Source organism: Scyliorhinus torazame, chromosome 11 (genome assembly GCF_047496885.1).
Source record: "Scyliorhinus torazame isolate Kashiwa2021f chromosome 11, sScyTor2.1, whole genome shotgun sequence".
In the NCBI taxonomy this organism is placed as follows: Eukaryota; Metazoa; Chordata; class Chondrichthyes; order Carcharhiniformes; family Scyliorhinidae; genus Scyliorhinus; species Scyliorhinus torazame.
This window is the reverse complement of record NC_092717.1, coordinates 126688625-126715334: the sequence shown is the minus strand read 5'-3', so window position 1 is coordinate 126715334 and position 26710 is coordinate 126688625. Positions and strand designations below refer to the sequence as shown.

The following is a 26710-nucleotide window of genomic DNA, read 5'->3' as shown; positions in this document are numbered from 1 at the left end:
GCTCAATAAACTTATTTGCTTTGGCAGGGACTGTAAAGAAGTATTCTCTTTCTTGGTATGTGACCCAGAGTTTCGCTGGGTACAGCATACCAAAACGCACGTTGCTCTTGTGAAGAGCTGCTTTCGCTCTATTAAACTCGGCCCGTCTCTGGGCTAGGTCTGCCCCAATGTCCTCGTAAATTCTAATGGCATGTCCTCCCCATTTGCAGGTTCTGTTTTTCCTGGCCCAGCGTAGGATTGTTTCCCTATCTTGGTACTGGTGCAGTTTAGCTATAACTGCTCTCGGGTGTTCCCCTGCTTCGGGCGCAGCAACCGGTGTGCTCTGTCCATTTCTGGTGGGCTGGGAAAGGTTTTCTTCCCCACTAAGTTGCCCAGCATCTCGGCCATGTAAGCCGTGGGGTTTCTATCCTCGATCCCCTCTGGTAAGCCCACTATCCTGACATTTTGTCTTCTTGAGCGGTTTTCCTGGTCGTCCACTCTGCCCTACAGGCTCCCCTGTGTTGCGCCCAGTCTCGCCACCTCCCTCTTCAGGGCCGTGATCCGTTCGCTCATGTCAGTCGCTGCTTTCTCCAGCTACTTGATGGTTGCCTCTGGGGTTTCCAGTTTCTTGCCTTGGGCGTCCAATTTCTCCTCTGCTCTGCCCAGGGCCTGCTGCAACTCCGTCAGGGCCTTGGCCATTGCTGCCTGCTCTGCGGCCTCTATGTCTGCCCTAGCCTCTGCCTTGTTTACCTGCTGATGTTCCCTCAGCGCATCGGCAAAGGCTGCCTTCCAGTTCCAGCTCCCCCTTGGCCCCGGGGGAGAATGCACTTGTCTGCCCAGCTCTTTTTGATGCGGCGATACTTCCGTTCTGCCACTTCGTGCGCTGATTAGCTCGACTGAACTGGCTTGCCCATTGTCCCGTCTGCCTTTGGTGCCCCTTCTCCCTCTGCTTTGGCTCCCTTCTGGGATTTTTTTCCTTTTCTTCCCCCCCTTTTTTTTTTTTCTGTGTTTCTTCCCTTTTTCTTCTCCCCTCCCTTCTCTCCTTTACCACTTTATTTTTCCTCTTTTATAAAATTCTTCTCAGGTGAACTTGTTTTGGGTGGGTTAGGGTTGGGAGGTGGGGGGTGCCGGATTGCTCCGCTCCCGAGGGCCCAGTTCCCCTGCTCCCGATTTCGCAGGACTTTAATTTTTTTTAACCCGGAGACCCCTTGAAAAAGCCCCGACTTCGTGGACCTGCGGGAGCCTTTTTGCTGCGACTGCTCCGCTCACGAACGCCACCGGAAGTCCCTACATGGAGAGTTGAGCAAACCATCCTTTACCCCTGACCTAGCTACAGCCCACTCATACCCAGCGTCTCGCTATCTTCTGATCCCATCTCTATACTACCCTCAAGTACATTATCAGTGCACTGGGCTAGTGCACTTGTCAAGTCCAGCCACACTTGACCTGGAGTCACATCACAGGAGAAATTTAATTTTATTTAAAATACCTTAGGTCCTTGGTTGAGCCCAATACAGGCACCAGGTTTGTAACTTTACAACACCAGTAACCTTGTGTACAGTATTATAATTCAACAAACTTAAAATGTAACTGACTACTACCTAATCAGGTGCTGGTTTAGCACAGTGGGCTAAACAGCTGGCTTGTAATGCAGGTCAAGGCCAGCAGCGCAGGTTCAATTCCTGCACCGGCCTCCCCGAACAGGTGCTGAATGTGGCGACTAGGAATAACCTGCCTGCTTACTAATGGCAATCCCACAGTCCTTGGGGAGTATGAGCATCCCCAATGAGGGGGGGTGGAGAAATCATTAGCAGGTCCCTGCATAAATAAAGCTGGCCAGTATGGAACCAGCTAGAGAGGAGTGAGCAGCAAGGCAGTTTGAGTCTGGTGACCCGGTGTTCATTCGAAATTTTGCAGGTGGTTCCCAGTGGGGCCCTGGCATTATCTTTCATCGAACGGGCCCTATCTCTTACCAGGTGCAAGCCCAGGGTCGTCTCCAGTGCAAGCATGTAGACCACGTTCGGTCCAGAAGGCTGCCTCTTCCAAAGATTCCCTGCCCCCGGAGCTCATTTCTACAGCCGCAGAGACCCGACACAGTGGAGGGTGCCACGATCTTCCTCTGGCACTGCACTCAACCTGCACAGGTCATTGCAGAACCACGTGGAGACACCGAGATGACGGAGGCAGTGGCCTCCAATTCGGAGATGAAGACACAGGCCGCCTCAGAAGGAGAGTCCTCAGTCCCACGGGCCGTGGATGTACAACCGTTACGCCATTCATCATGGAAGCGCCATTCTCTGTCCCGATCCAGCGCCCCGTGCAACTGGTGTCCGGCCTGTGGCACAAGTCCGACGCCCTCCTTCGCCAGGGTCTTCGATGGATTCCTTGGACTTTGGGGGGGAGGGATGTTATAACCTGCCTGCTTACCACTGGCTGGGGACTAATGGCAATCCCACAATCCTCAGGGAATATGAGCTTCCCCAATGAGGGGGGCGGAGAAATCATTAGCAGATTCCCTGCGTAAATAAAGCTGGCCAGTTTGGAACCGGCTAGAGGAGAGTGAGCAGCAAGGGAGTTACTGCTGCTGTAGTGTGTGTGTATATATAATATAAATATATATATATATTCTGTTCTACAAACTTGTGCTGGATTCTTCGTGGCCCTCACAAAAGAGCTTTTCACAGCAACTTCATTGAAGCCTACTTGTGACAATAAGTTATTATTATTATTACCTTTCCCCATACATATTATATATACTCATGCGTACACAGGGGAAAGGGAAATAAAATATTAGCAAAGATAAAAGGAAAGATCTTCGATGCAGTGGGATGACTTCCAGTCAATGTCTTTTTCAGGCTTTCGATTTGGTACTTCCTTCCAAGCTTGAAATGATTTTCTCAGGCAATATTGTCTATATTCTCTGCAGACTTGACATAATTTCAGGTGTACAGCAAAGGATGTGCCAGGCACTCGCTGCTTTCAGAACAATAGAGCGGTTCTTTCAGTCATGGCAGGAGAGGGTTCCTTTCACTTACAATGTCTAAACATTTCTGCTCAGTTGTCTCAAAGCATCACACAGGAACCACTGACCATTGTCGGGCAGAACACTGTGCCTAGCCAACCCGCTGATTGTTAGTTAACCAACTCCCTCCACAACCAGTTCCTAAGATCTACACAATGCTGAAGAATCCGGCTTCTCCTCCTCCAATCATGAAACCTGGGAAACCAGTGCCCTGCCAAGCAGGTTGTTGCAACTCTCATTCCCTGCTTAAAGGCACATCCCGATTATAGGTTCATGGACAAAAAGTTAAAATAAATGGGAACTCGGGAAATAAACAGGACGGGACGGACGCTTGCACTATGTAGTGCCAATAACTGAGCTGGTGGTGGTGAGTGATTGATCACTTTATTAAAGACGTGGTGTTGTTTCTCTCATCTTCACCTTGGAGTGCTGTGATTGGGCAAATGGAAGTTCTTGGGTGTCTGAAAGCAGAAACTCAGAAGGGAAAAGTTGAAGTGAGGGACGAAGGATTGGGGCAGCAGACACTAGGCAGCTGTTCACAGCAGTGTTGGATGGCATGAACTCTGCTGCAACAAGTCTCATGATGCCGATAGCCATCTTCTCTGTATGACTCAGGAGATGATAGCATCCTTGTCTCTACCATTCTGCTCTGCTACCTTGAACTTTGTGCAACCTTGTCCTTCAAGGATGATGGCAAAATATCTGTGGTGTAGCACAGTGTTTGAGTAAAGCTGAATACATAATACACTTTGCAATGAGAGATTGGTGGGAGGCTAACATCATTGGAATGCATATAAGGGTAAGATGGGGTTTCTGAATGTTAGATGCAAGTCCTGCTGCAAGAAAATTGATGGGGCTGGAGTACATTGAATAGTATGACTGGCTGGAAGCGCCATGTGTAGGAGATGTCATGTGAAGTCTCATTCACTGACCATTGCCATTCACTTGAGATTACTGGACTTATGGCACTGCAGCCAGGTCTATGTGTCCAAACCCCTCTCCCTGGCCACCAGCTCCTAATTGCTTCTGAGAGCTGACTTGAGAATTGCCTAGTAGAAAAGTGTTGTCTTTTCTCCTGTCTAGCTCTACTACTTAAGGCTTCTAGCTCCAATGTTCTGACCCTGAAGCCCTTCCTCTGTTCCGATGTTCCATGTTTGACATTGCAGTAACAATTTCCTGTAATTCAGTGCAGCCTTTCTTTTGAGGGGCAAGCTGCCTTTAAAAACAGAAGGCTGGCTGCACCACATACCAACAACACAATGCTACTAGGTTCCCTGCTGAACACCAGGCCACTTGGCACTACGTTACCACTGTGACAATCTGGTGGCAGCACCAGATTGGTGTGCTGCCCATCTTTACTGGAACCAACACAGGCAAGTCGGGAATCATTAGCCCTACGGTCTGATAACAGCCCTATTCAATTTTAGTTGACTGCCTAATTCTTGATTCACAAGCAATTGGAAAAATTACAATTAAAAGTTTTGAGTAGTGCTTGACATTGTAAAACATTCACCGTGGTAATTATAGTTTTAATATACTAAAATGTTGTACTCGAATCAACTGTGGAAGTGTGTGGGAAGAAATGAAATAAATTGACCGTAGGGAATTAGTTATTCATACCTCAGTGGAAGGCAGGTGGAATGTATTCAAGGCATATAACCAAAATTGCATGAAAAATAAATATCCAGGAGTAAAGGACAAAGATAAATGAAAATTAATATAGCTTCAAATGTTGAGCACAGCAGCATGAAATCCTTTCGCCGTCATGGCAAAAAGAGGCAGGGAAGAGAGTTGATGGGAAGAACCTATCTAGGCCCCTAATTTCTATGCCTCAATTAAATCTTCCCCTCAGCAACCTCTGTTCCAAGGAAAACTGAGAATGATGGATTCTTGTTGGGTAAGGGAAGCAAAGGTTATTGGGGTAGATGGGAATGTAAAATTCAAAACGCGAACCGATCAGCCATGATCTTATTGAATGGTGGAGCAGGCTTAAGGGCCAAATCGTCCATTTTGCTCTTGTTCGTATGTGTAAGAAGCAAATTCTGAGGCTCCTTCTTTATGTCAAAGGAAAGATTTTCACAACTGTGCTCTACAATCTTAAAAGGAACAGCACTAAAACAATCCTACAGGTAATTCACCATAGTCCTGTCAGCTTTGAAGTGAATATTGAGTATTCAATTTGAGTTTGTCAGGATATCTGGGTAACAGTGATGAAAGGATTTTGCCCCACAACCCAATAGATGTGCAGGATAGGTGGACTGGCCACGCTAAATTGTCCCTTTGATTGGAAAAAATGAATTGGATACTCAAATTTAATTTTTTTTAAACAGTGTTGAAAGGAAAGTTTGATTGTCACAAAAAAACAGCACAAATGGACACTGACATTTGGGTAGGTAATGGAGGGGAAAACTTGCCCTCATTAAAGAGTTGTGTGATATAATGGGGGAGTCAGATAATGCAACGGGGAGAATGAAAATCTTTCATTGGGATGAATGAGCTAAATTGGTTTGATCTCCCTCATATCTATCATCTATTTATGTTACTACAGAGAAGTAAATTGTATCTTGAAATTGCAACTCAAAATGGTTTGGAGCTAAATCATAATTTTTTATTAACAGCTTTCCTCATGAAATTTGTGTTCTATTTTAGGTTACTACAAAAATTCTACAAAAGTAGCTGTGAAAACTTTGAAACCAGGCACAATGTCCGTGGAAGCCTTCCTTGATGAGGCCAATCTCATGAAGAGACTTTTACATGACCGCTTAGTGCGGCTCTACGCAGTGGTGACGAAAGGAGATCCAATTTACATTATTGCTGAATTTATGGCCAATGGTGAGTATGAATATTGGAATTAGATACTTTATTTTTAAGCAGGGCTGATGAGTTGACATCAACTCAATGATCCCAAATGCACGTGATACCTGGGTTACGTAATTGTCCAGCTTTCATAGAATTTACAGTGCAGAAGGAGGCCATTCGGCCCATCGAGACTGCACCGGCTCTTGGAAAGAGCACCCTACCCAAGGTCAACACCTCCACCCTATCCCCATAACACAGTAACCCCACCCAATACTAAGGGCAATTTTGGACAGTAGGGGCAATTTATCACGGCCAATCCACCTAACCTGCACATCTTTGGACTGTGGGAGGAAACTGGAGCACCCGGAGGAAACCCACGCACACACTGGGAGGATGTGCAGACTCCGCACAGACAGTGACCCAAGCCGGAATCGAACCTGCGACCCTGGAGCTGTGAAGCAATTGTGCTATCCACAATGCTACCATGCTGCCCTTATAGAAACTTGGGCCGGGTTGGAGATTCCCGGGGGGGGGGGGGGGGGGGGGGGGCGAGAGAATCTCGCCCCGCCATCGGCTTGCCAATTCTCAGGCGCCCGTGGAATTCCCGCTGCGCCGGTCGGAGGCAGTTAAAAGCAGCCCATCCGGCGATTCTCTGAGCCGAGTGGCATCTGAGTTCGGCCGAGTCCCGCCGGTGTGGGTTACTCCGGTCCCACACGGTGGGACCTGGAAGGTGTCTCTGCGGGGGTGTCCTGGAGGGGGGTGGGGAGATCTGACCCTGGGATGGGGGCCTCCTCTGTGGCCTGGCCCGGTTCCGTGGGGGCCTATGTTTCTCCGCGCCGGGCCCCTGTGGGCTCCGCCATATTGTCCGGGGGGCAGTGCGGAGAAGGGAACCCCCCGCGCATGCGCGAACTCGCGCCGGCCGTTCTGCGCCGACTGGAGCTGCGGGGACCAATCCAGCGCCGACCTAGCCCCTAGGAAGGGGAGCATTCCCTATTATCGGGGACCGTTGACGCCGGAGTGGTTGGCGCCGCTTTTCACATCAACGTGGGGACATGGCCCCATTATTTGGAGAATCCCACCCATGTTTCCTGTGTGACAATCCTAGTAGGTTTGGTGAATCTGACCCTGCTTGCATTTTGGAATCTAGGATTGAAACATAATACCCATTTTATCCTCAATTCATCTTCAACTTTTATATTGCCCAAAAGGGGACATTTTTTTGTCAAAGCTTTTTGTCTTGTGCTCATGAGGACAATTCACAAGAATATCACTATCAGGGGAAACAAATTTATACTGTATGAAAGCAGCATACCAATTGGCTGGCAGTGCCTCTGATTGGTAGAGGTGTTGCTATTGAGAATGCACCAGGGAATATCTATCACTATTTTGTTTAGAAACTGTCACAATGTGTGTACTTGTTCTGTCTGCAAAGAACAGGGCACTGTGTATTATTGCAAATAGCTACCTTAAATTGGTTGTCAGCATAATATTTAGCATGCTGAGGATTATTTAGCAAATGTTATCCAATTGTGAATCACATCAAATGTTGGACACTGTTTTGAGTTTTGCAAGCACAGACTGTATGGGGTATGGTTTGTACCTTGCCCATTGCGAACACTGGAAACAGTATCACACTGTTTTGATACGATTAGCCAATCTTTGGGATGTCAAGAGCAATAAGGCAAACACTGAACAAATTCTTGCTAGCCCTGAGGGCAGAAATTGGAATAACCCAAATGCCTAATTTATAAATCCTAGAAGGGATACAATCACGTGCTACAGTGTACACTGACGTCAATGTTGCCTGATTTCAATAGTTCGGAGGATTCCTACAGAGTTTGACCTCCCAGAAATATCTATTATTTCAGGATTCACTACTTTTAAAACATCAAAATTTACAGATATCATTAAAATTATTGTTGGGATTTAAAGAACGAATTGGCGTTTAATCACATCTTTCTTTTTACGCTTAAATACTTGATTATTCTTCATTTATCTAAGTTTCTTTTTATAAACGCAGGTAGTTTACTAGATTTCCTGAAGACCGATGAAGGGAGGAGACTTATATTACCAAAAATGATTGATTTCTCAGCACAAGTAAGTTAATCTACAAATCTGGTCTAACCTTTCCACACAGTAAATTTAAAATGGTTACCTACCATACCACTGGTGCGATTTTATAACCACCACCCGGTGGCCGAAAGGCATTGCACCAGCGGAGTGTGGCTGGTAGAAGCCGGGAGACCCCGCTCCTGGGATCTATCCGACTCGCAACGTCACGTGAGATCTAACACGATATCTCGAGGATACAATGTAAATACCGGTCTTTGTGGGCGAGGTCACTTTTTTAGCAAATATACATCAGAGCGAGACGGCTAGTCTCACTTTAATAAGCAGATTCCTGAGGTACCCCTCGAATCTATCTCCTTCGCTTCGGAGACCTCTGAGAGACATTCAGTACTAGTCTCCACAAAATGGGACCGGACAGAGCGGCACACCTGGGGGTCTCCAGGGGATTGGAGGCCCCTAGGTGCATGCCCTTTGGGCGGTGTGCACCCTGGCACTTCCATCCTGACAGTGCCATCTGTGTGCTAGCCTGGTATTACCAAGGTGCCTGGTTGACACTGCCAAGTTCTCGTCGGAGGCCTCGGAGAGCGGGGCGCCATTTTTAAATGGCGCCCCGATCTCTCGCTACAATGAGGAGTTTCGGGGAGTGGAGCTCCTCAGTGCACAAAACAGGGCTGTGCGCGACATCGGCCGCACGATCCCCGCTGAGGCCCCTTATCCTGCGCAAGTGGCGTGTTAAAGCCTTGTGTTTTTCGGTCGGCTCTGCGTGTACTGGGAAACGCGTGGTTAAATGCCCTTACTGGAGGAGAAAAAGGCAGACGTTCTGGCCTTTGCATCCCTGGTAGCCAGGAGACGGATACTATTAGCTTGGAGGGACTCAAAGCCCCCTAAGCCGGAGACCTGGCTATCGGACATGGCTAGCTTCCTCTGTTTGGAGAAAGTCAAGTTCGCCTTGAGAGGGTCACTGTTAGGGTTCACCCGGTGGTGGCAACCGTTCGTCGACTCCTTTTCGGGAAATTAATCGTCAGCAGACTGTGTGGGGGAGGGGAGAGGAGAGAGGCGAGGGGGGGGGGGGGGGGGGGGGGGTGGGGGAGAGGGAGAGTAGTTTAGATTAGAGTAGGGGCTCCGTGTGCGGTGCTGGGCCCGGCCTGTCTCCAACCTCCCATCCATATAATGTGGAGCATGGTCGGAGATAACGATCGTGAAGTAGTCTGTCCCGTGATCCCTGGGAGCACCGATTTTCCCCACTGCAAAGAAGTCGATACGGGTATATACTTTGTGCACCTGCAAAAAGAACGAGAACTCCTTTTCTCGGGTGCAGGAACCTCCATGTGTCCACCACCCCCATCTGTTCCATGAAGGCCCCTAGCTCCCTAGCCATGCCAGGCATTTTCCCCGCTCTGGGGTTTGATCGGTCGGTCAGTGGGTCCTGTACACAGTTGAAGTCGCCCCCCCCATAATCAGTCGGTGTGTGTCAAGGTCGGGGATTTCTGCCGTGGTCTTCTTTATGAATTCTGAGTCATCCCAGTTGGGAGCGTACACAGATTCCTCTACCCTTCTTCCCTAGCCCCTGTCCCTTTGTCCCACCATGCGTTCCCCCCCCCCCCCCCCCGCCCCCCCCCCCCCCCATTTGCTCCTCCATCCCCTCCTTGTGCTGGGCGCTCCCCCTCTCCTGAGAGGGGCGCTGCGGCCCTCCTTTCATCCTGCCCTCCTGTGCTGGCCCTCCTCGCTAGTACGGTGGCCCTCCTCCCAGTATTCGGCCTGTTTAACCTTTCTCCTACTGGCCCTTGTCTCGCCCTCCTGTTTGCTTTCCTCACCCTCAATTCCCTCACTCCATCCCCCCCCCCCCCTCCTCCCATTGCATTGAGAGAGGAGACGAGCTCTGAAACAAGACAGCACACTCCCGCGCAAGGCATAACACACGTGCACAGTTCATGAGTCCATTGCCCTTGTTTGCGGTCTGTCCTCTGCTCTTTGTTCGGGTTTTCCCTTCCTTTTCCCTCCCCATGTCTTTCATTGCGGTTGCGTGTGCTCCTCCCCCAGCTTGTTCGCTCTAACAAACTCATCAGCCGCTGCTGGGGTGTTAAAATACAGCTCTTTCCCCTCAAATGTTACCCAGAGTTTGGCCGGGAATAACATCACAAATTTTACCTTGCTTTTGTGCAGTGCTGATTTTGCCTTGTTTGGCTAGGTCCACCCCAATGTCCTGATACACCCTTATGATCTTCCCTTCCCACGTGCTCTGTTTCGTTTTCCGGGCCCACTTTCGGATTCTCTCCCGGTTTTGGAACCGGTGCAGCTTCGCAATAATTGCTCTGGGCTGGTCATCCGCTTTGGGCTTGGGTTGGAGCGACCTGTGCGCTGGGTTTGGGAATACCTCCTATCCCACTAGCTTGCCCACCATTTGGGTGATGTAGCCTGTTAGGTCTCTGCCCTCTATCCCCTCTGGCAGACCCACTATTTTAATGTTCTACCGTCTGGGCCTATTTTCCAGGTCCTCCACTTTCCCTCTTAGGCTCCCCTGGGCCGTTACGAACCTTTTGACCTCTGCTTCTAGGGTTATCACCCTGTCGCTCTGATCAGAGGTGGCCCTTTCCAACTCCAGAATCATTTTTTTCTGCGCCTTCACTTCCTTTTCCAGGCCTTCGATGGTCTGCTGCATTTTGTGCGTCGTCTCCTTCATCATTGCTTGGAGCTCCGACCAGAGAGTCTCCTTTATGCTGGTCGCTGTGTCCTGCTCACGCTCCGCCATCGTTTTCCCTTTCAGGCTCAACTGTACCTCCGTCTCGTCTTGTGGGGCCGCCTGCCTGCGCGTCCGCCACTCATGCGCCTTACCCTCACTGTTACCCTCACTGCTGCTGCTTGTGTCTCACTGTCCCTTCACCTTCGTGTTTTTCTTTCCTCCAGCCATCTGTCTGTCTCTCTTTCTTTCCCCGCTGCTGTTCCTTACCCTGGGGTTGCTCTCACTTCCCCTGCTCCTCTGCTCTTGCTGGGTCTGCCTCGGGCTTTGGGTTTCCCTTTTTTTTTTTTGTTGGAGGGGGGGGTGGTTGTGGTTGGTTACCTTCCGCCCTTCCTTCCTTTCTCTCTCGTCTATTTGTTTATTTATTCACTTTTATTTTCCCCCCTTCTCTTTTTTTTTTTTTTCCCCCCCTTCTCACTGTCAGGAGGGTTTGGGAGAGACGTTTCTTGGTGTGGACCGGAGTCCCTCTTTCAATGTTTTCTATATTTTGCTGCTTCATTTGACCCCTAATTTGTCTCTGCATGCTTAACATTAATTTTGGATAACAAAAATGAAATGCTGTTTTTTTCAATAGTGATATGTCTGACTTTGAACAGAAAATCACCAAATGTAGTTTCTGGAATTCTTTATTTTTAGAAAGATTTATGGTCATTGCTGCAGAAACCTAATTTTTAAGTTTCATTAGTTCAAACGCACCAAATTGGGAGAAAAAAAAATGTAACACTACTCATACTTCCCGCAAGTGCATCAAAAATGGGAACTGAGAAAATGAACACTTGCTGATCTAAATATTACTGGAGCATAATGTACATGTTTTGAAAACCGATGTGTTTTACCCATTTGTTGGTACCTGTTCAACATACAAGCAGCATTGAATGTGACTGGAGCTAGACTACACTTGTAGCTGGGGGGTCTGGGTCATTGAACTCTTTCCTCTCCTTCACCATACCCCCATAAAGGGTTTGTGTCAATAAGCTTCCTTACTTCATAGGATCTGTGATTACTACTTTTAACCTTCAATTTGAATTTAAATAGAATTCTTCTGGTCTTTTAATGAAAAGTATGTATGATTTCTTTCCATGTTGTTTTGAATTTTACTCCTTTTCTAAATGCCTTTCCAAAATTATTGTGTTCACTGTATTTTAGGTATGCTGGGTAAATTACTGGGTAAAAGTCAATGATGCATAGATACAGCTGCCTCTGTTGGCTTGGTTCCAACCATGTGGGCTTATTGCATGACTAGATAGCATTCTGACTTTAACAAGAAAACCAAGTGGAATCTTGTGGAGGCGATAGGGTCTCGACTGGCAGCTGCAGAGATGGCTAGATCCACCACTGCACCTCTTTCTTTCTCTTTCCCCCCCCCCCCCCCCCACCCCCCCCCCACTTCCTATTGCCTCTTTTCTAGAAGTGGGGGTGGGGGGAAATGGAGGAGGAGAAAGAGGTGTCGCCCACCTATTTGATGGATAACCTGCTAGGATTAAGTGAAAAGCCCAAGATATCTTAACCCCTACATGAATATGGGGGGGGCAGGCGAGTGAGTGAGGGGGGGAGGGGAGCGAGGAGGGGGTTGTACGTATAATGAGTGTTGAAGGTAAAGTGATAGATTACAAATGACTGAGCTCATTGTACTTTTCATATCTTTAACATCACACTATTTAAGTTAAAAGGTAGATGCTAAGGTTGGGTTTGGGCCCACCCCCAGTAGTGAGTTTTCCTGCGACAAGCCATTGGCTGCCAGTGGGATCTTCAGGCCCCGCCAAAGTCAAGGGCTTTAGCACACCTGGCTCGCCTGGCTGCTGGGGAACCCACCGCAGGGTGGAAGACCGGTGAGGTGGGCTGCCTTAAGTGTTCCGTGATTGTGGTTCAGAAAAATTATTTTGTTTTCAACAGTGAACGTTCATGCTTCATTCTTTGAATAAATACCCGGGTTTCCAAATTCTTAAAAAAACTCTAAAACTTGTCATTGGTCTCAACTGAAATCATAACACAATTATGACAATTCCCTGATCAGCTGCCACTGTTCCCCTGAACTGAGTATTTGGATGATGTGATATCAAGAATTTGAAGGACAGTGCCAGCATTGTAGATTTATACCCCAGCTTCATTAAGTACCTTCAGGAGTTGAATGGAGGAAGTCAGCAAACCTACCAAAGTTTGGCAAACGATTTAATGATTTTATCTGTTTCTATATAAATGAGAAAGAAGGGTTGTTTTAACAGTTGTTTTATTATTAGGTGACAGTGCAGGCAAATGTAGCAATAATTTTGACTCGTTTACTATTCATTTTTGCTGCCACATGGCGCCGAGGACCCGGGTTCGATCCCGGGTAACTATACGTGTGAAGTTTGCACATTCTCCCCGTGTCTCCGTGGGTCTCACCCCCACAAACCAAAAGATGTGCAGGGTAGGTTGATTGGCCATGCTAAATTGTCCCCCATGTGGGGGACAAAAAGAGTTGTGTACACTAAATTTATTTAAAAACATCTTATTCATTTTAATTTTATCCTTTTTGTTTAAATGGATAACTGCACTCATCATACCGGCCACATCCTGCCAGAATTGGAGCAGGGCGCAGTCGGTAGATGCAGGGAAAGGCCTCCCTCTGGCTTCCCAACAGCTATTGCGCCTAGCGAGATCTAACCAGATAAGAAGCCACATAACCGTGCTGACACTGGATCTTCCAGGCCATTGGGTGGCACTGGATGGTCAGGGCAGGAGGCACCTGGGCACCTTAGCACTGCCAAGGTGACCAGGTGGTGCTGCAGGAGCACTGCCATGGGCCAGTGCTTGAGGGGGCCATGCCCATGAAAGGAGGGTTGGAGGAGGTGAAGGGTGGGTATGAAGGGGCCTCCAGAATGTTGGGGGGGGGGGGGGTAAAAGGGGAGGTAGGAAGGCCTGAAAACGGTAGTCTCTCAGCGACCCATAGCGGGTGTCCTCACTTGGGGGGGTGTAGTGAGTGACATTGCCTGTGGGGGGGGTTACATTGCCTATGTGCGGGGGACCCTCAAGCTCACAGGGGCACCCTTTCAAAATGGTGGCCCGATCTCTGAGGAGCTGATCTGACCAACGAGTTCAACTCCCCAGTAATGGAAAAAATTCTTAGTGTGGCCTGGACTGGGGAGAAACTCCCCAGGGCCCAAAAACGTGACATGTGTTTAGGTAGTGGTGGGAAACTCGCCTACAGAGCCGAGGAGAAACTCCCAGCCAAACCAGCCTGAAATGACACTAGAAACCTTTCTGTTAGATCACACCCTGTTGTTACATTTGATTTACCATTATTGCAATTCCAGATGTATAATTGAATTTAAATTCCGCCATATTCAAATCCATGGGATTTGAACCCATGTCCCCAGTTAGTCTGGGCCTTTGGATTACTAATCCAGTGACATACCACAATACCACTGCCTCATCCCCACACCTGGTTTACCACCACACGACAAAACCTCACGACAAAAACTATGTTCTAATCTGTGCCCCTTAGATTTTTGGGGAAACAGTTGGGTGAATGTGTTTTCATCCTTGTTCAGAAAGGGGATATTGCAGTAATTGCAGAGCAAAATGCAATCTTGTGCAAAAGGTCTGTTTGCGAAAGTAACTTTTTAAAAAAAAATCATTGTGGAGCATTCTAATGCTGCTTAATAAAGGTGGTTTGCAATAACTTCCCCCATCGTGTGTCTCACTAATAATGTAGCTGACGTAGATAAACCAATGCATGGAGCATCCCCCCCACACATTATACAGAGCAGCATTTTGTTTCAATACATTCACCTACTCCACAAAAATAGCTCTTCAATGGCTGTTGTCACTTTGGCGATATAGGGACTCATTCTTCGATTATCTCAAACTCTCGCATTTTTCTCATCTGTTTGTACAAAAGAATTACGTTCGTGTCATAAGAAGTTCCCATTTTGGATTTAACTGGCTCAGCATAATTTATTTATATGTATAGATTTACGCAAAGGATGCTGGTCATCAACTCTGAATCTTCCCCAAGGCTACATTCAGTTATTTTGCTTGTGTATTGTGACTGGGAGGTTTGTGGTTTGTTCTCCTAGTCCTTGTGCATTTACAGTAAGTTTGTGAATGAGTACACTGCAGTAGAAAAGACACTGACCAGAATTTTACAACCCCCTACCCCCCACAAAAGATTCCACGGGTGGCCATCCAGCCACCTGACCTATCTGTAATTTTATGTCGAGCAAGTGAGGCCTAGGGTGGCCCACCAGTCCTTTCCCTAATTGAAGCCTTTAAGTAGTCAGTAATAGTCCACTTAATGGACACTTTCCAACTTGGCTCAATTTTGTGGCTGGTGGGAGGATTTGGGGGCAGGGGAAGACTGGCGTGTCACTCTGTGCAGGCCTCTGGTGAGAAGTGGGGTTCCTCCCTCGAGGGTTCCCAATCCATGTTGGGCTCCCTTACCGAAGACCTACCCTGGCGGGTGCCCCCTCTAGTTTACCCCCTCCCCCAATCCTGGGCTTTACCTTCTCTCCTTGCTGTAAAATGCCCAGCATGTTCCTGGACGCTTGGACTTAGAAACTGGGGACTACTTGTGGTAGTTCTGACCGCCTGCTGCACTGGCTGCTGGGACTACTGTACGGAGCGGCCGAGCATTCGGATTGTCCGGTACCTCTCTGAGGCAGGACCTCTGCCCGATGGATGGGTGGAAATCTTGTTTCAAGTCAATGAGCGTTCAGTGGCTATGGGACTGCCATGATCACCAGGGATGCATTCCCTGCTGATTCTCCGGGTGGCAGATTGGGAGATCTCTCCTCGCCATCTTAAAAATCTTGCCCATATATATTCTCAGGGCAGAGAATCGGTTTCTTCCTTGTTTTAGCTACCAGTCACGTTTTTAAAAGGAATAGGGAGAGGTTTATTTTCACAATTGAGTGGACATTATTGTATCTAAAAAAGGATACAAACCCTTGAGTGCAAAATGTGTTTGATGCTGAAGCTGTTTGCGTTGATTAAGGGGTGATCCAGACCCCGTGCTTTTCTTGCATGTTGTTGATTTCCAAAATTGCTACAGCACAGTTTGCAATGAAGTTTCCTGTACCTGTACTTAAAGATGAAAGAAGTTTTTTAAATCCTCAGAAGGTCTGGCAGTATTTTGGGGCGAGGAACAAAATGTATTTTTCATTGGTTGGATTTCCCCTGCTGGCTTCTGAACGTCACTCTGGGCTTCCACAGTTCAGTCTGACACTGTGGAGAAAGTCACTTATTCTGACTTACCCTAGGCTAGTCCATTAATGTCCCAAGAGGCTGGGTGCACCCTCCAATTGAGGATACCTCAGGTGGGTTTGAAACTGGAGGGCAAATCCGATGTCTTCCTCTTTGAAAAGAGGAGCAGGATGCATTGGAAATTGAGCGAGGAAGAAGACGCTTCAAAATGGAGGGCCCGTTCTCCACAACCTACACTCAAAAAAAATGTCTTTTTCAGTATTGTGGTGCTCTCCTGGGCAGCCGACATTGGCTTGTGCTGCACACTGGGGCCTTTAGGCCTGCCTGGACCACTGGCTCCCCCCTGCCACTCACCAGGCAGCTAAACTGCCCTCTGCCATCTGGATGGCCACTTTAAGTTGATCTTGTGTGGACTTTGATTTACTTGGATCAGCTACTCGTCACTATCCGGGAACTGGTACATAGGCCTGCATGCTATTTTTTTAGCCCTTGTCCATCTCAAACAAAAGATTAGTCTAGACTCTATGGGAACTGAAAATAACAACAGCAGAATCGACACCAGCAGCTGCTGTCTGAAATAATGAGAACACCTACTTATGATCTGAAGTCTTTGAGCACAAAGTTGAGACAGGAACTCTGTAAAGTGAAAGCTGATTATCTGAATAGGACTCAGTAAGCGGCATGTCCCACAGAGATCAGAGCTGAAATCAATCAGTCGTACCTGCTCTCAAAGGTACAAAATATACACTGCTATATATGAGGATGCAAATAGCCCACGACTGGAAACTGATCCAAAAAGGGAACCTGACGAGTCTGGTGGAGGTCCCACTCTCGCTGCAGGGAGAGTGCAAACGATCCTGTTCAGATCCCTCCTGATCTACATCCCCAAGTTTCGCCTTCAACACAGTAGACAAATTAATCATGGCAGTTGTGTGTGTGTGTTGGGTGGGGAGGGGGGAGGAAGAGAACCTGAGGATCCAAGAGTACAAAGGAAAATAAGCATGGGAACCTACAGTTCTACCACTGGGTGGCCACAGCAGAGTGAGGGGATGGGAGAAGGAATGGGGGTAGAATGGGTGAAAATGGAGGAGAGTTCCTGCATAGGGATGTCCCTCCGAGCCTTCATCACGACCGTACTTCCATCCCCTGACCAAAAACAGAAGGCCAGTGGTAGTAGCCACGCTCCGAATGTGGTGTCAAATGAGACAACACTTTGGTCTATCAGAAATGTCCACTATGGCCCCCATCTGTAACAACCACAGATTCACGCCTGGAATAATGAACGTCGCCTTACAAAAGTGGAGACGAGACTCGGAGATACTGATGATTAGCGACTTTTACACAGACGGCAGATTAGCGACCCTGAGGAACTCGTGGAGAGGTTCCAACTACCTAAAGGGAACAAAAGTGAGGTATATACAGGTCAAGATCCTGTTCCATAGGGAAATGACTATTTATCCACAGACACCAGGACACGCGCTAGTTGAGGAACTGCTGGACGCAGCTGACCTAGTGAAAGGGAACTGTGGGGACCTTTTTGGATGACTGTTGGAAGAGTAAGCTCCCCCCTGGATGAAACGAGTTTAAAATGGGAGGAAGAGCTGGGCACAGAGGTGGGGGTGGGTGGGGAGAGGGGGTGGAGACTCTGGATTGAAGCATTAAACAGGGCAAACTTCACCTCCACATGCGCAGGGTTGAGCCTAATGCAACTAAAGATTGTGCACAGACCATACCTAACCAGAACACGAATGTGCGGGTTCTTCTCTGAGGTGAAGGGCAACTGCGAATGGGCCAGGGAGGCTCAGCCAACCAAACCCATGTGTTCTGGGCCAGCATTGAAATTTTGTAGAACTACCAAGTTGATACAGGGCCATTAAGCACAAAACTACAATGGAATAGTAAAATCTGGGCAGAAGTATAGAAAATTTAATTCAGTACAGATCTATTCAATGTGTCACACATGGGAATTTTAAAAAACGCAACGTGTGACATATTTCCTCTGACTGACTAAAGTAGAATTTCATAAAGAGGGAAACAAAGCAGTTGGACCTGCATTATCTAAGTGGTTTACAAAATTTCAATGCCTGTCATTCCTACTGCCCCAACTCAGTTCGGACCTTGAATAGAGTCGAACACTGGTACAGCGAGATAGAAGATGCACAGCAGTAGCAGAGGTTAGGGGCATACTTGGGCAGACCCAGTCTCCATTGTAAGCAGGTGCTGGATTTCTGCTGCATGGGACAGATGGGTTCCAGTAATGCACCCACATTGGCAGGAGTACTTAACTGACCTCTAGAATTTGTTATCTTTCTACGGCGCCTCTATGGCCCTATGGCTCCATACAGTCAGCATTGGAAAAGGATGGCATGCCCAATTCTAATGTAACTACCTGGGTTGTAGCACAAGGACTTTGAGTCTGAATCTCTAATTCATACTTATTAGCATGATTGTATGTCAATTCTTCTCCGAGATTTGCACTGGGGATTGTATTTTATTCAATTTCCAGAAATTACATAATATCCAAATGGGTTTATTAGATATTTGTAATATTTGATGCTGCAACATCAAACAGGGCAGCACGGTAGCATTGTGGATAGCACAATTGCTTCACAGATCCAGGGTCGCAGGTTCGATTCCGGCTTGGGTCACTGTCTGTGCGGAGTCTGCACATCCTCCCCGTGTGTGCGTGGGTTTCCTTCCACAATCCAAGATGTGCAGGTTAGGTGGATTGGCCATGATAAATTGCCCTTAGTGTCCAAAATTGCCCTTAGTGTTGGGTGGGGTTACTGGGTTATGGGGATAGGGTGGAGGTGTTGACCTTGGGTAGGGTGCTCTTTCCAAGAGCCGGTGCAGACTCGATGGGCCGAATGGCCTCCTTCTGCACTGTAAATTCTACGAAATCTATGAAACATGCAAGAGACGATCTAATTCCTAAAATACATTCCATTCTATTGTAGATTGCAGAGGGAATGGCGTTTATTGAAAGAAAAAATTACATCCATCGAGATCTTCGAGCAGCTAATGTTTTGGTATCGGCTAACCTGATGTGTAAAATTGCTGATTTTGGCCTTGCTCGAATAATTGAAGATGATGAGTACACAGCCAAAGAAGGTACATTTTAACAGTCTTAGCAGAATGAGAATTTTACAAAAGTTAATTCCACAAAGCAGGTATGAACTTATGGTTGATGATAAATGGAGAATAATTCAAGCAAGATGTTGGTTGTAAAACAAAACTGGAAGATAGCAAATCTTTTAGTGCCCCTTCAGGAATTTGAGGGTGAATTTCCTCAACATTTTTGTTCTCCATCTGCCCTGTTTGACAGAAATGGCATTGACAATGTTTTATACTACTTTTCCAGGGTTTAATGAGGCAAAAGCTTGCTTTACACTTTTCCTGGCTCAGTGAATCTTAAAAGCAGAGAGGAGATTTATTTTTCAGTTTATGTCCAATCCCCCTGAGCTGCTGTAACTTTCCTGTAATCATTGCTTCCAGGCTCTTTCCAATTGGTTTTAAATGTAGTCTTTTTCAAGCAAGTGTCGTCGGATTTATTATCTCACGATCCAGGAAATTAGTGATATCTATTCATGCCTGATGTCAGAATAAAAGAACCTTTATCAAATAAGCAACATTTTGTGGTAAAGTCAGTTGATAGCAAAACTGTTACGAATTTAGTTTTGGATTAGTAGAAATAATACGAGAAAAATCTTTGTCTTTCCAATGACTCCATCATCCCACGCCCCCTGGTAACTCTAGAGTGGTTAGGTATTTGGTGAAAAACTAGATGCAGTCCTGGGGCATCTTATGGGCCAGGGTTTAGAGAACCCCAAAGTGTATCATGGAGTTCACCTGACCCACAACCTTTAATAGATTGTGGTATGAGGAGCACACGGCCCACTCTACAGGTGTGGTACAGCAGAAATGGAAAAGTATTTTTTAAAGCAAAACAATGTTTATTCTATGAACTCAAGTTAACCTTTTTAAAACATAGTGAACATCTTAGAAACCATTAATTAAAATACAACCCCCAAATAATACAACACTAAATAATGCTTTTAACATCCATAAGACTTTTAAAAACTGTTTAACAGAAGCACATCAGGAATTTTTATTTATTTATTTTATTTTTTTATTTTTTTTGAGTTTTACATATAACAATTTATTACCATTCCAAATGAGAAAAACAGAGCTACAGTGGGTTAGTGTTAACTTGCAATGGCGCGACTGTAAAATGCCCACATCTTCATCTTAATGGATCTCACAGCCTCTCCTCCCATTCTACATTACAGAAATCCTCGCCCTCCCCACTAATCTTCACTCAGTTCCTTTGTCATTTCCAAACTCCTGCTCACACACTTCAGTGAAAGTTGGGTTGCAGGAGGGGTCCACTGGGACACGGGAGACAGTGTTCACCAACCACATAAACCCCCTGAACCCCACTGTGAACAATGAAGCTGAGTCTGATCAAGGCATTTGCACCGCTCCCCCTCTCCCCCCCCCCCCCCCCCCCCCCACCCCCACCCAAGCTTGTAGAGGATGGGAAGAGAGCAAAAGGCACTCTTCTGCTCAACTGCTGATGAAATTGCTGTGCAGAAGGGAACAAGATCACCATTGCTCCCCAGGGCAAACAGCTCCAACTCCGGAAGGGGGAGCAAGAGAATCAGAGGACCTCGAGGGAATCCTCTCTCAGTCAAACGCCTCCAAATAGCAAACCCAGAAGGTTGGAGAGTGATTCCGTGGGCCCATCAATGCAAAACACCCAAGTGCTTCCAAATAATCCTGGGTACATCTGCACTCCAGGCTGTCACACACACAACCCCCCCCCCACCACCAACCAACCCTTCCTCCCCAACAGACTATTTGCATCCGTCCTTGTACTTCTGATGAAGACCCATGACATCATCGCGGCAGATGCGCACCCAGCCAGTCTCCTTGACGTGGTAGAGGCTGACTATTCCACCAGAGTACGCGTCACAGTAGGTGGCGTGGTAGATGGCCTGCTTGGCCAGGTCGTAGGCTTCCTTGGGGCTCATGTCATGTTGATAGCCCCGATCCAGCATGCCGTATGCGTAGACTGAACCCGAGCCCACTGAGAAGACCTGACTCGAAATCCGATTGCCCTCGCTGTCGACGTAATAGAGGCCTGGCGCATGCTTGTCCCAGCCACAAATCATGGTGCCCATGGACAGGCCCATGCCCTTATACTGGTAGACCATGTTGGCCAGCAGCTTGGAGGCGGCAGCCACAGAGATCCTCTCCTTGTTCCTCAGCTCGTAGATGCGGCACTGGCGAGCGAGGAGCCTCTCCCAGAAGCTGCAGTCCGCTGCGCCGCCCGCCATCATGCCCAGGAGGTAGGGGTTGATCTCGATCACCTTCTTCACCATCTGGGACGCCACATAAGAACCGGCGGTAGCGCGGGAGTCCACTGCCACAATCACCCCATGGTCAAACCGGAATCCCAAGGTGGTTGTCCCATGGAGGATCTCGATCCTCTCCCCGCCCTCGACCTCCCGCTCCCTCGGGGGGAGGAGGAAATCGAGCCCGGGACCCCGGCCGAGGCCCAGTCCCGGCTGCGGCCTGGAACTCAATCCGAGCTGGAAACAACTCAGCACTTCCGCAAGCGCCATCTTAGAACGGAAAAACCATCTCAGCTATAATTAAAGACACTACTGAGAGCAGTTATTAGTTTTAAATCACCAAAGGATCGATTTACATTCTTTAGATTACAGAGAGAGAGACTAATACCCCTTCTGGCTGTGACTGCAGCTATCCAGCTCTGAAAACGAAACTAAAACACACCCTGCAGCAAACGGCCTAAAATGAAAGTAAAACGCTGACAGACATCACAGCTCCACCCACTCTCTGACATCACTGATAAACACCCATTTCTTAAAGGTACATTTCTGAAACACCCATTTCTTAAAGGTACTCTCACGTGACAGGCAGCACAGTGGCGCAGTGGGTTAGCCCTGCTGCCTCACGGTGCCGACGTCACTGCCCGTGTGGAGTTTGCACATTCTCCCCGTGTTTGCGTGGGTTTCGTCCCCACAGCCCAAAGATGTGCAGGCTAGGTGGATTGGCCATGCTAAATTGCCCCTTAATTGGAAAAAATGAATTGGGTACTCTAAATTTTTTTTAAAAACTAGTAGCAATCCATATCAGCACATTTGTGATGCATGACAATCATGACCTGTTTTGTTGGATGAACCATTCAAAGCTGTTGAAAGTGCCTGTGTGGATTGAAAATTAACAAACTTACTGACGTCAACCTGAATTCTCACTTGCATTGTTAGACACTAAGCATGATATATGTGCATCTCTGCTGTTAAATGTAATATAACACATGTTACACAAAATCTCTCCGTTTTAATGGAAAGCATGATATACAATCACATAGAACTGTGTGAGATTGTACGGTTGGAAATGCACAAACTCCTGGTTTATAATCATTTTGTGATCATGAGGCCTACATCTTTTGTTCTGAACTAGTCTGAAATACTTTAATTATAGCTGAGATGATGTTCCTGATGGGATAATTGAAGCTGCCCTGTTACTAAAACGCGGATTCACATTTTGGACAGCAGTTTGAATATAATTTTAAAAATTTGTGGTTGCATCTAGGTTTAGAAAATGCTGATGAAAGCGTTCATGACGTGTTGAAAAATTTAGTATCAATGTGGTATCAGTTTCTCTTGGACAGCAGTACTAGCTCAAACATTGAAATAATTTTCACATTAATGTGATTACTATTTATGTGATTTTCACATACCGAAGAGGGAAAATTATTAATGGCAGGGAAATGTATCCCCTTTTTCAAGCGGTTGTCTCTGATAGCAATAATGACCATAATCCAGAACCCCCTTGCTGTGATGGATTATCATGGAGCCTTGAAAGAATTGGTTAGAGTTATGATATGATAAGTTGTGACAACATATCAGTAGAAAATTTTAGTTTCAATTTAATTTTGAGACCCTGCAGATTCCAACACCATCTTTTGACTCTATTCTACAGATACATTTTCTGTTTCTTGTTAATGTCAATCTCTTGTTTCTTGATTTATTTTCCTGAGCAGTTTATAGGGGAAGGGAAGATGAGCAGTAATGTTATATTTTCGCAGAGCTGTTTAATATTATCCTTGTACAATGTCAGATTTCAGTTTACCTATTTCTCACATAAGAGGCAATTGAGTTCCAAAAAGCAAACTGAATTTAAAAGATAATTAAAGTATATTTTATGTTTTAGGGGCTAAGTTTCCAATTAAATGGACAGCACCTGAAGCTATAAGCTACGGATCTTTCACAATTAAGTCAGACGTTTGGTCCTTTGGGATACTCCTGTATGAAATAGTCACATATGGAAAGATTCCATATCCAGGTAAGAAAACCCACATCAAGCAGTTGCTGACCACTGGTATAATATTACAGCACGCTTTCTTTGCTCTGCATGACAACCTCCAGCAGTGAAATTTGACTTGGCTTTAAATATTTTTGTTCAAAGGATCCTTCGCCTTCCATTTTCTCCACTCCCCTCAACTCTTGCTGCAAGCTGACAGACCTCTGGTACATTGTCCTAGTCTTTTACCCAGCCACTTGGGCAGAGTCAGTCTACAGTGAAGGATGTCACAGCAACTTATCATATTTTTATCCAACATTCACAAATGCACTCTGCTACAACAGGGATCTGTGAATAGCAATCATCTGCATTTCATCCTTGCTACTGAGGCCGATTGCAATACTCTAAATTCCACTGGGGATCAAACTAGCAGTACATCAGGTGGCATCTGTGACAAAAAAAGAAAATGGTTATTTTTAATAAAGTACCCTCTACTTTGTCCCTATAATATGCCCCAATCTCATAACAATCCCATTCAATAAGAGTGACATTTTAAATCATACATCACAACAGCTATCCTGTGACCAGGTGGGATTGCTAGATTGGATTCTGACATGGATGCTGTTTGTGGTTTTTTTGGGTGGAGCGATGACCGCTTAAACCATGAGAGAATAATGTTGATTTAAATATTTCCATTGCAGATTTTTTTTTAAACAGATTATTGAAGAAAATAAATATTTTTCTCTCTCTCCTAATTAGGGATGTCTAACACTGAGGTAGTAAGTGCTATTGGGCGAGGTTATCGCATGCCACGCCCTGAAGAATGTCCAATTGAGCTGTATGATGTCATGAAGGATTGTTGGAAGAGTAAAGCTGAAGATCGGCCAACCTTTGAATATCTCAAAGGGCTGCTTGAGGACTTTTACACAGCAACAGAAGGTCAATACCAACAACAGCCTTAGAGGAATTTAAAATCAACTGGTACAGGCTGTTAAAATTGTCTGAAAGTCTTCCATTTGATTGCCACCAGATGTATCTAACATAATTCCAATTAAAGAAGCCACTAACTGAATCTTAATTAGAACATTCAATGATACCAAGTGACCAGCATTACACCAATCACATAGGAAATATTGTGGAGGCTGTTTGTTCAGGTGTCGAAAGGATAGAAGTAAAAGTTAGATAAAACTGTTCTGCTCTTTTCACAAAATAAAAAGAGTAGAATATATTAATAGTAGTGAGTCATTTTTTTTTTAAAGCAAGGCTGGTCAGATGGAAGCTTTCATCCTGAACATAGCCCTCTTATGCCCACAGGTACTTCATGATGCAGTTAAAATGACCTGTGGTAGGGGCAGCACAGTGGTGCAGTGGTTAGCACTGCTGCCTTGAGGCACCAAGGACCCGGGTTTAATCCCGGCCCCGGGTCACTGCCCATGTAGAGTTTGCGCATTCTCCCACTGTCTGCGTAGATCTCACCCGCACAACCCAAAGATGTGCAGGGTAGGTGGATTGGTCACGGTAAAATAGGGCAGCACGGTAGCATAGTGGTTAGCACAAATGCTTTACAGCTCCAGGGTCCCAGGTTCGATTCCCGGCTGGGTCACTGTCTGTGTGGAGTCTGCACGTTCTCCCCGTGTGTGCGTGGGTTTCCTCCGGGTGCACCGGTTTCCTCCCACAGTCCAAAGATGTGCTGGTTAGGTGGATTGGCCATGCTAAATTGCCCTTAATGTCCAAAATTGCCCTTAGTGCTGGTTGAATGAGGTTACTGGGTTATGGGGATAGGGTGGTGTGGGCTTGGGTAGGGTGCTCTTTCCAAGAGCTGTGCAGACTCGATGGGACGAATGGCCTCCTTCTGCACTGTAAATTCTGTGACAATTTCTGTGAAAATTGCCCCTTCATTGGGGGAAAAATAAAAGAATTGGGAACTCTAAATTAAAAACAAAAATGACCTGTGGTGATGTCCGAGTTGATTCGAAATCGGCAAGTAATATACAAAGTTAAACCTGCCTGAAGACACTGGCAGTGGAAGATTATTTACATTAGTAGCTGCACAAGTACTTAATCCAGACTATTTGAGTACAAATATTGATCATAGAGCACATTTAGGAAATTAACAGTTTAAGCAAAATACTGGAAGTTTTGTATATAAGAACCAGAACAAAAGTGTCTGCAATGAATCTAGCATTAGCAGGTTCACTTAGTTTAAGTCATATTTTTAACTATTATATTCTGGTGTTTTCTGTTTGGAGTTAATTTATCTGATCAAAGTCAAATGCAGTTTTTAATTTCACAGGGCTGCACTTGAGATTATATTCCACAACACCATTCATATAAACTGCAAATCAGTGCCTTGATCTTTGGCTAACTAGGCATCTGAATAGTGTGTACTGTAGACTAATTGCACTCGATTCATTTTTAATCCTTGTAACAACACTTCATTACTTTAAAAACACTTCAGTACCACTTTTACTGAAGATGCTGATTTTCACATTTACTACTCAAAAATCTAATTTTGACAGCTTTGAAGAAATGGTATGACTTTTTTTACTGTGTGAATGTGCAAAATGCAGAAAATCGTACATGTAGATAGAGAACACAATTTATAAATGTTTTGCATAAATATTGCACTGACTATAGCACAAAGGGTTAAAATGTTATACATCACATCCTTTGTTTTAAGATAGTTTATGTTCATCATTTCATCTGACTGTTGGGATTGGTTAACAATTTCACCCGGCTGTTGGTTAACAGTGTATCAAAATCTATACCTATTCCAATTTTTTTTAAAAAGCTATCCAGTGCTGTGGCTCCAGAATTTAAACTCCATTGGTGTGGTCAATATTCCATTATAAATATTACGAGTTGAATGCTGAAAAATTGTTTATGCAGTTTAACAGAAGTGATTAACTTTTATGTAACTAGGAAATGTTCACTCTTCCTCTATTGCTGTGTAAATGATATTTTATTCCATGTATTTTGTAAAATAAAATTTTACCATCTATTTTAATGGAAGTGTTAACAGATGTGTACCCTATTTTTGTAAAAATGTGCAATTTTTTTCTATTTTCGTTTGTGGAAAGCAATATACAGTGAATTATGTAACATGAACATTAATCTAGAATAAAGGCATTTATTACATGAGTATTTACAACATAATTCCCTGGGCAACTACAATTTTCCGTGGTTCTTTACCATCTAACAATGGCAACTCCAATTTGGACAGGCTGCAGGAGGCAGTTTCCACTTTTCCAAAAAAGGACTAAAGGCTCAAAAGTAATAAAGTTGTCATTGTTTATTCCTGAAGTGAATCCCAATAAGCTGACCCAGTGACCGAACAACTCCACTCAGACCGAGAATCAGTGATTGCCAATCAATAACTGCCTCTCCACCATGAGGCGGAAGGGAGAACTGACTAATATACTAAGTGATTTCAAAGAGTGCTTCTTGTTAAAAGGGACTATTCCAGATGATAGATCAGAACCTTGATCAGTTTCATGCCATCACTAAGTCAGTGGAAATTTTGAACAATGCTGCACAAGAAATTTGGTTAGAGTTCTATTTTCCAGGAAGAAAACCACAAAGCCAGG

At 45.8% G+C, this 26710-nt stretch overlaps 1 protein-coding gene and 1 pseudogene across 2 annotated transcripts in view; one reads left to right on the top strand and one right to left on the bottom strand.

Moving 5' to 3' along the window:
• Positions 1-26264, top strand: part of lyn (LYN proto-oncogene, Src family tyrosine kinase) — a 167781-nt gene extending 141517 nt beyond the window's left edge. For both annotated transcript variants that reach the window (XM_072467747.1, XM_072467746.1), the window contains exons 9-13: positions 5651-5833; positions 7821-7897; positions 18749-18902; positions 23034-23165; positions 23883-26264. In XM_072467747.1, coding sequence (XP_072323848.1) covers positions 5651-5833; positions 7821-7897; positions 18749-18902; positions 23034-23165; positions 23883-24085 — 749 coding nt within the window. In that variant the 3' untranslated portion in view covers positions 24086-26264. The remainder of the gene's footprint in view (positions 1-5650; positions 5834-7820; positions 7898-18748; positions 18903-23033; positions 23166-23882) is intronic.
• Positions 20300-21422, bottom strand: LOC140385518 (proteasome subunit beta type-5 pseudogene; annotated as a pseudogene).
• Positions 26265-26710: the final 446 nt, after the last annotated feature.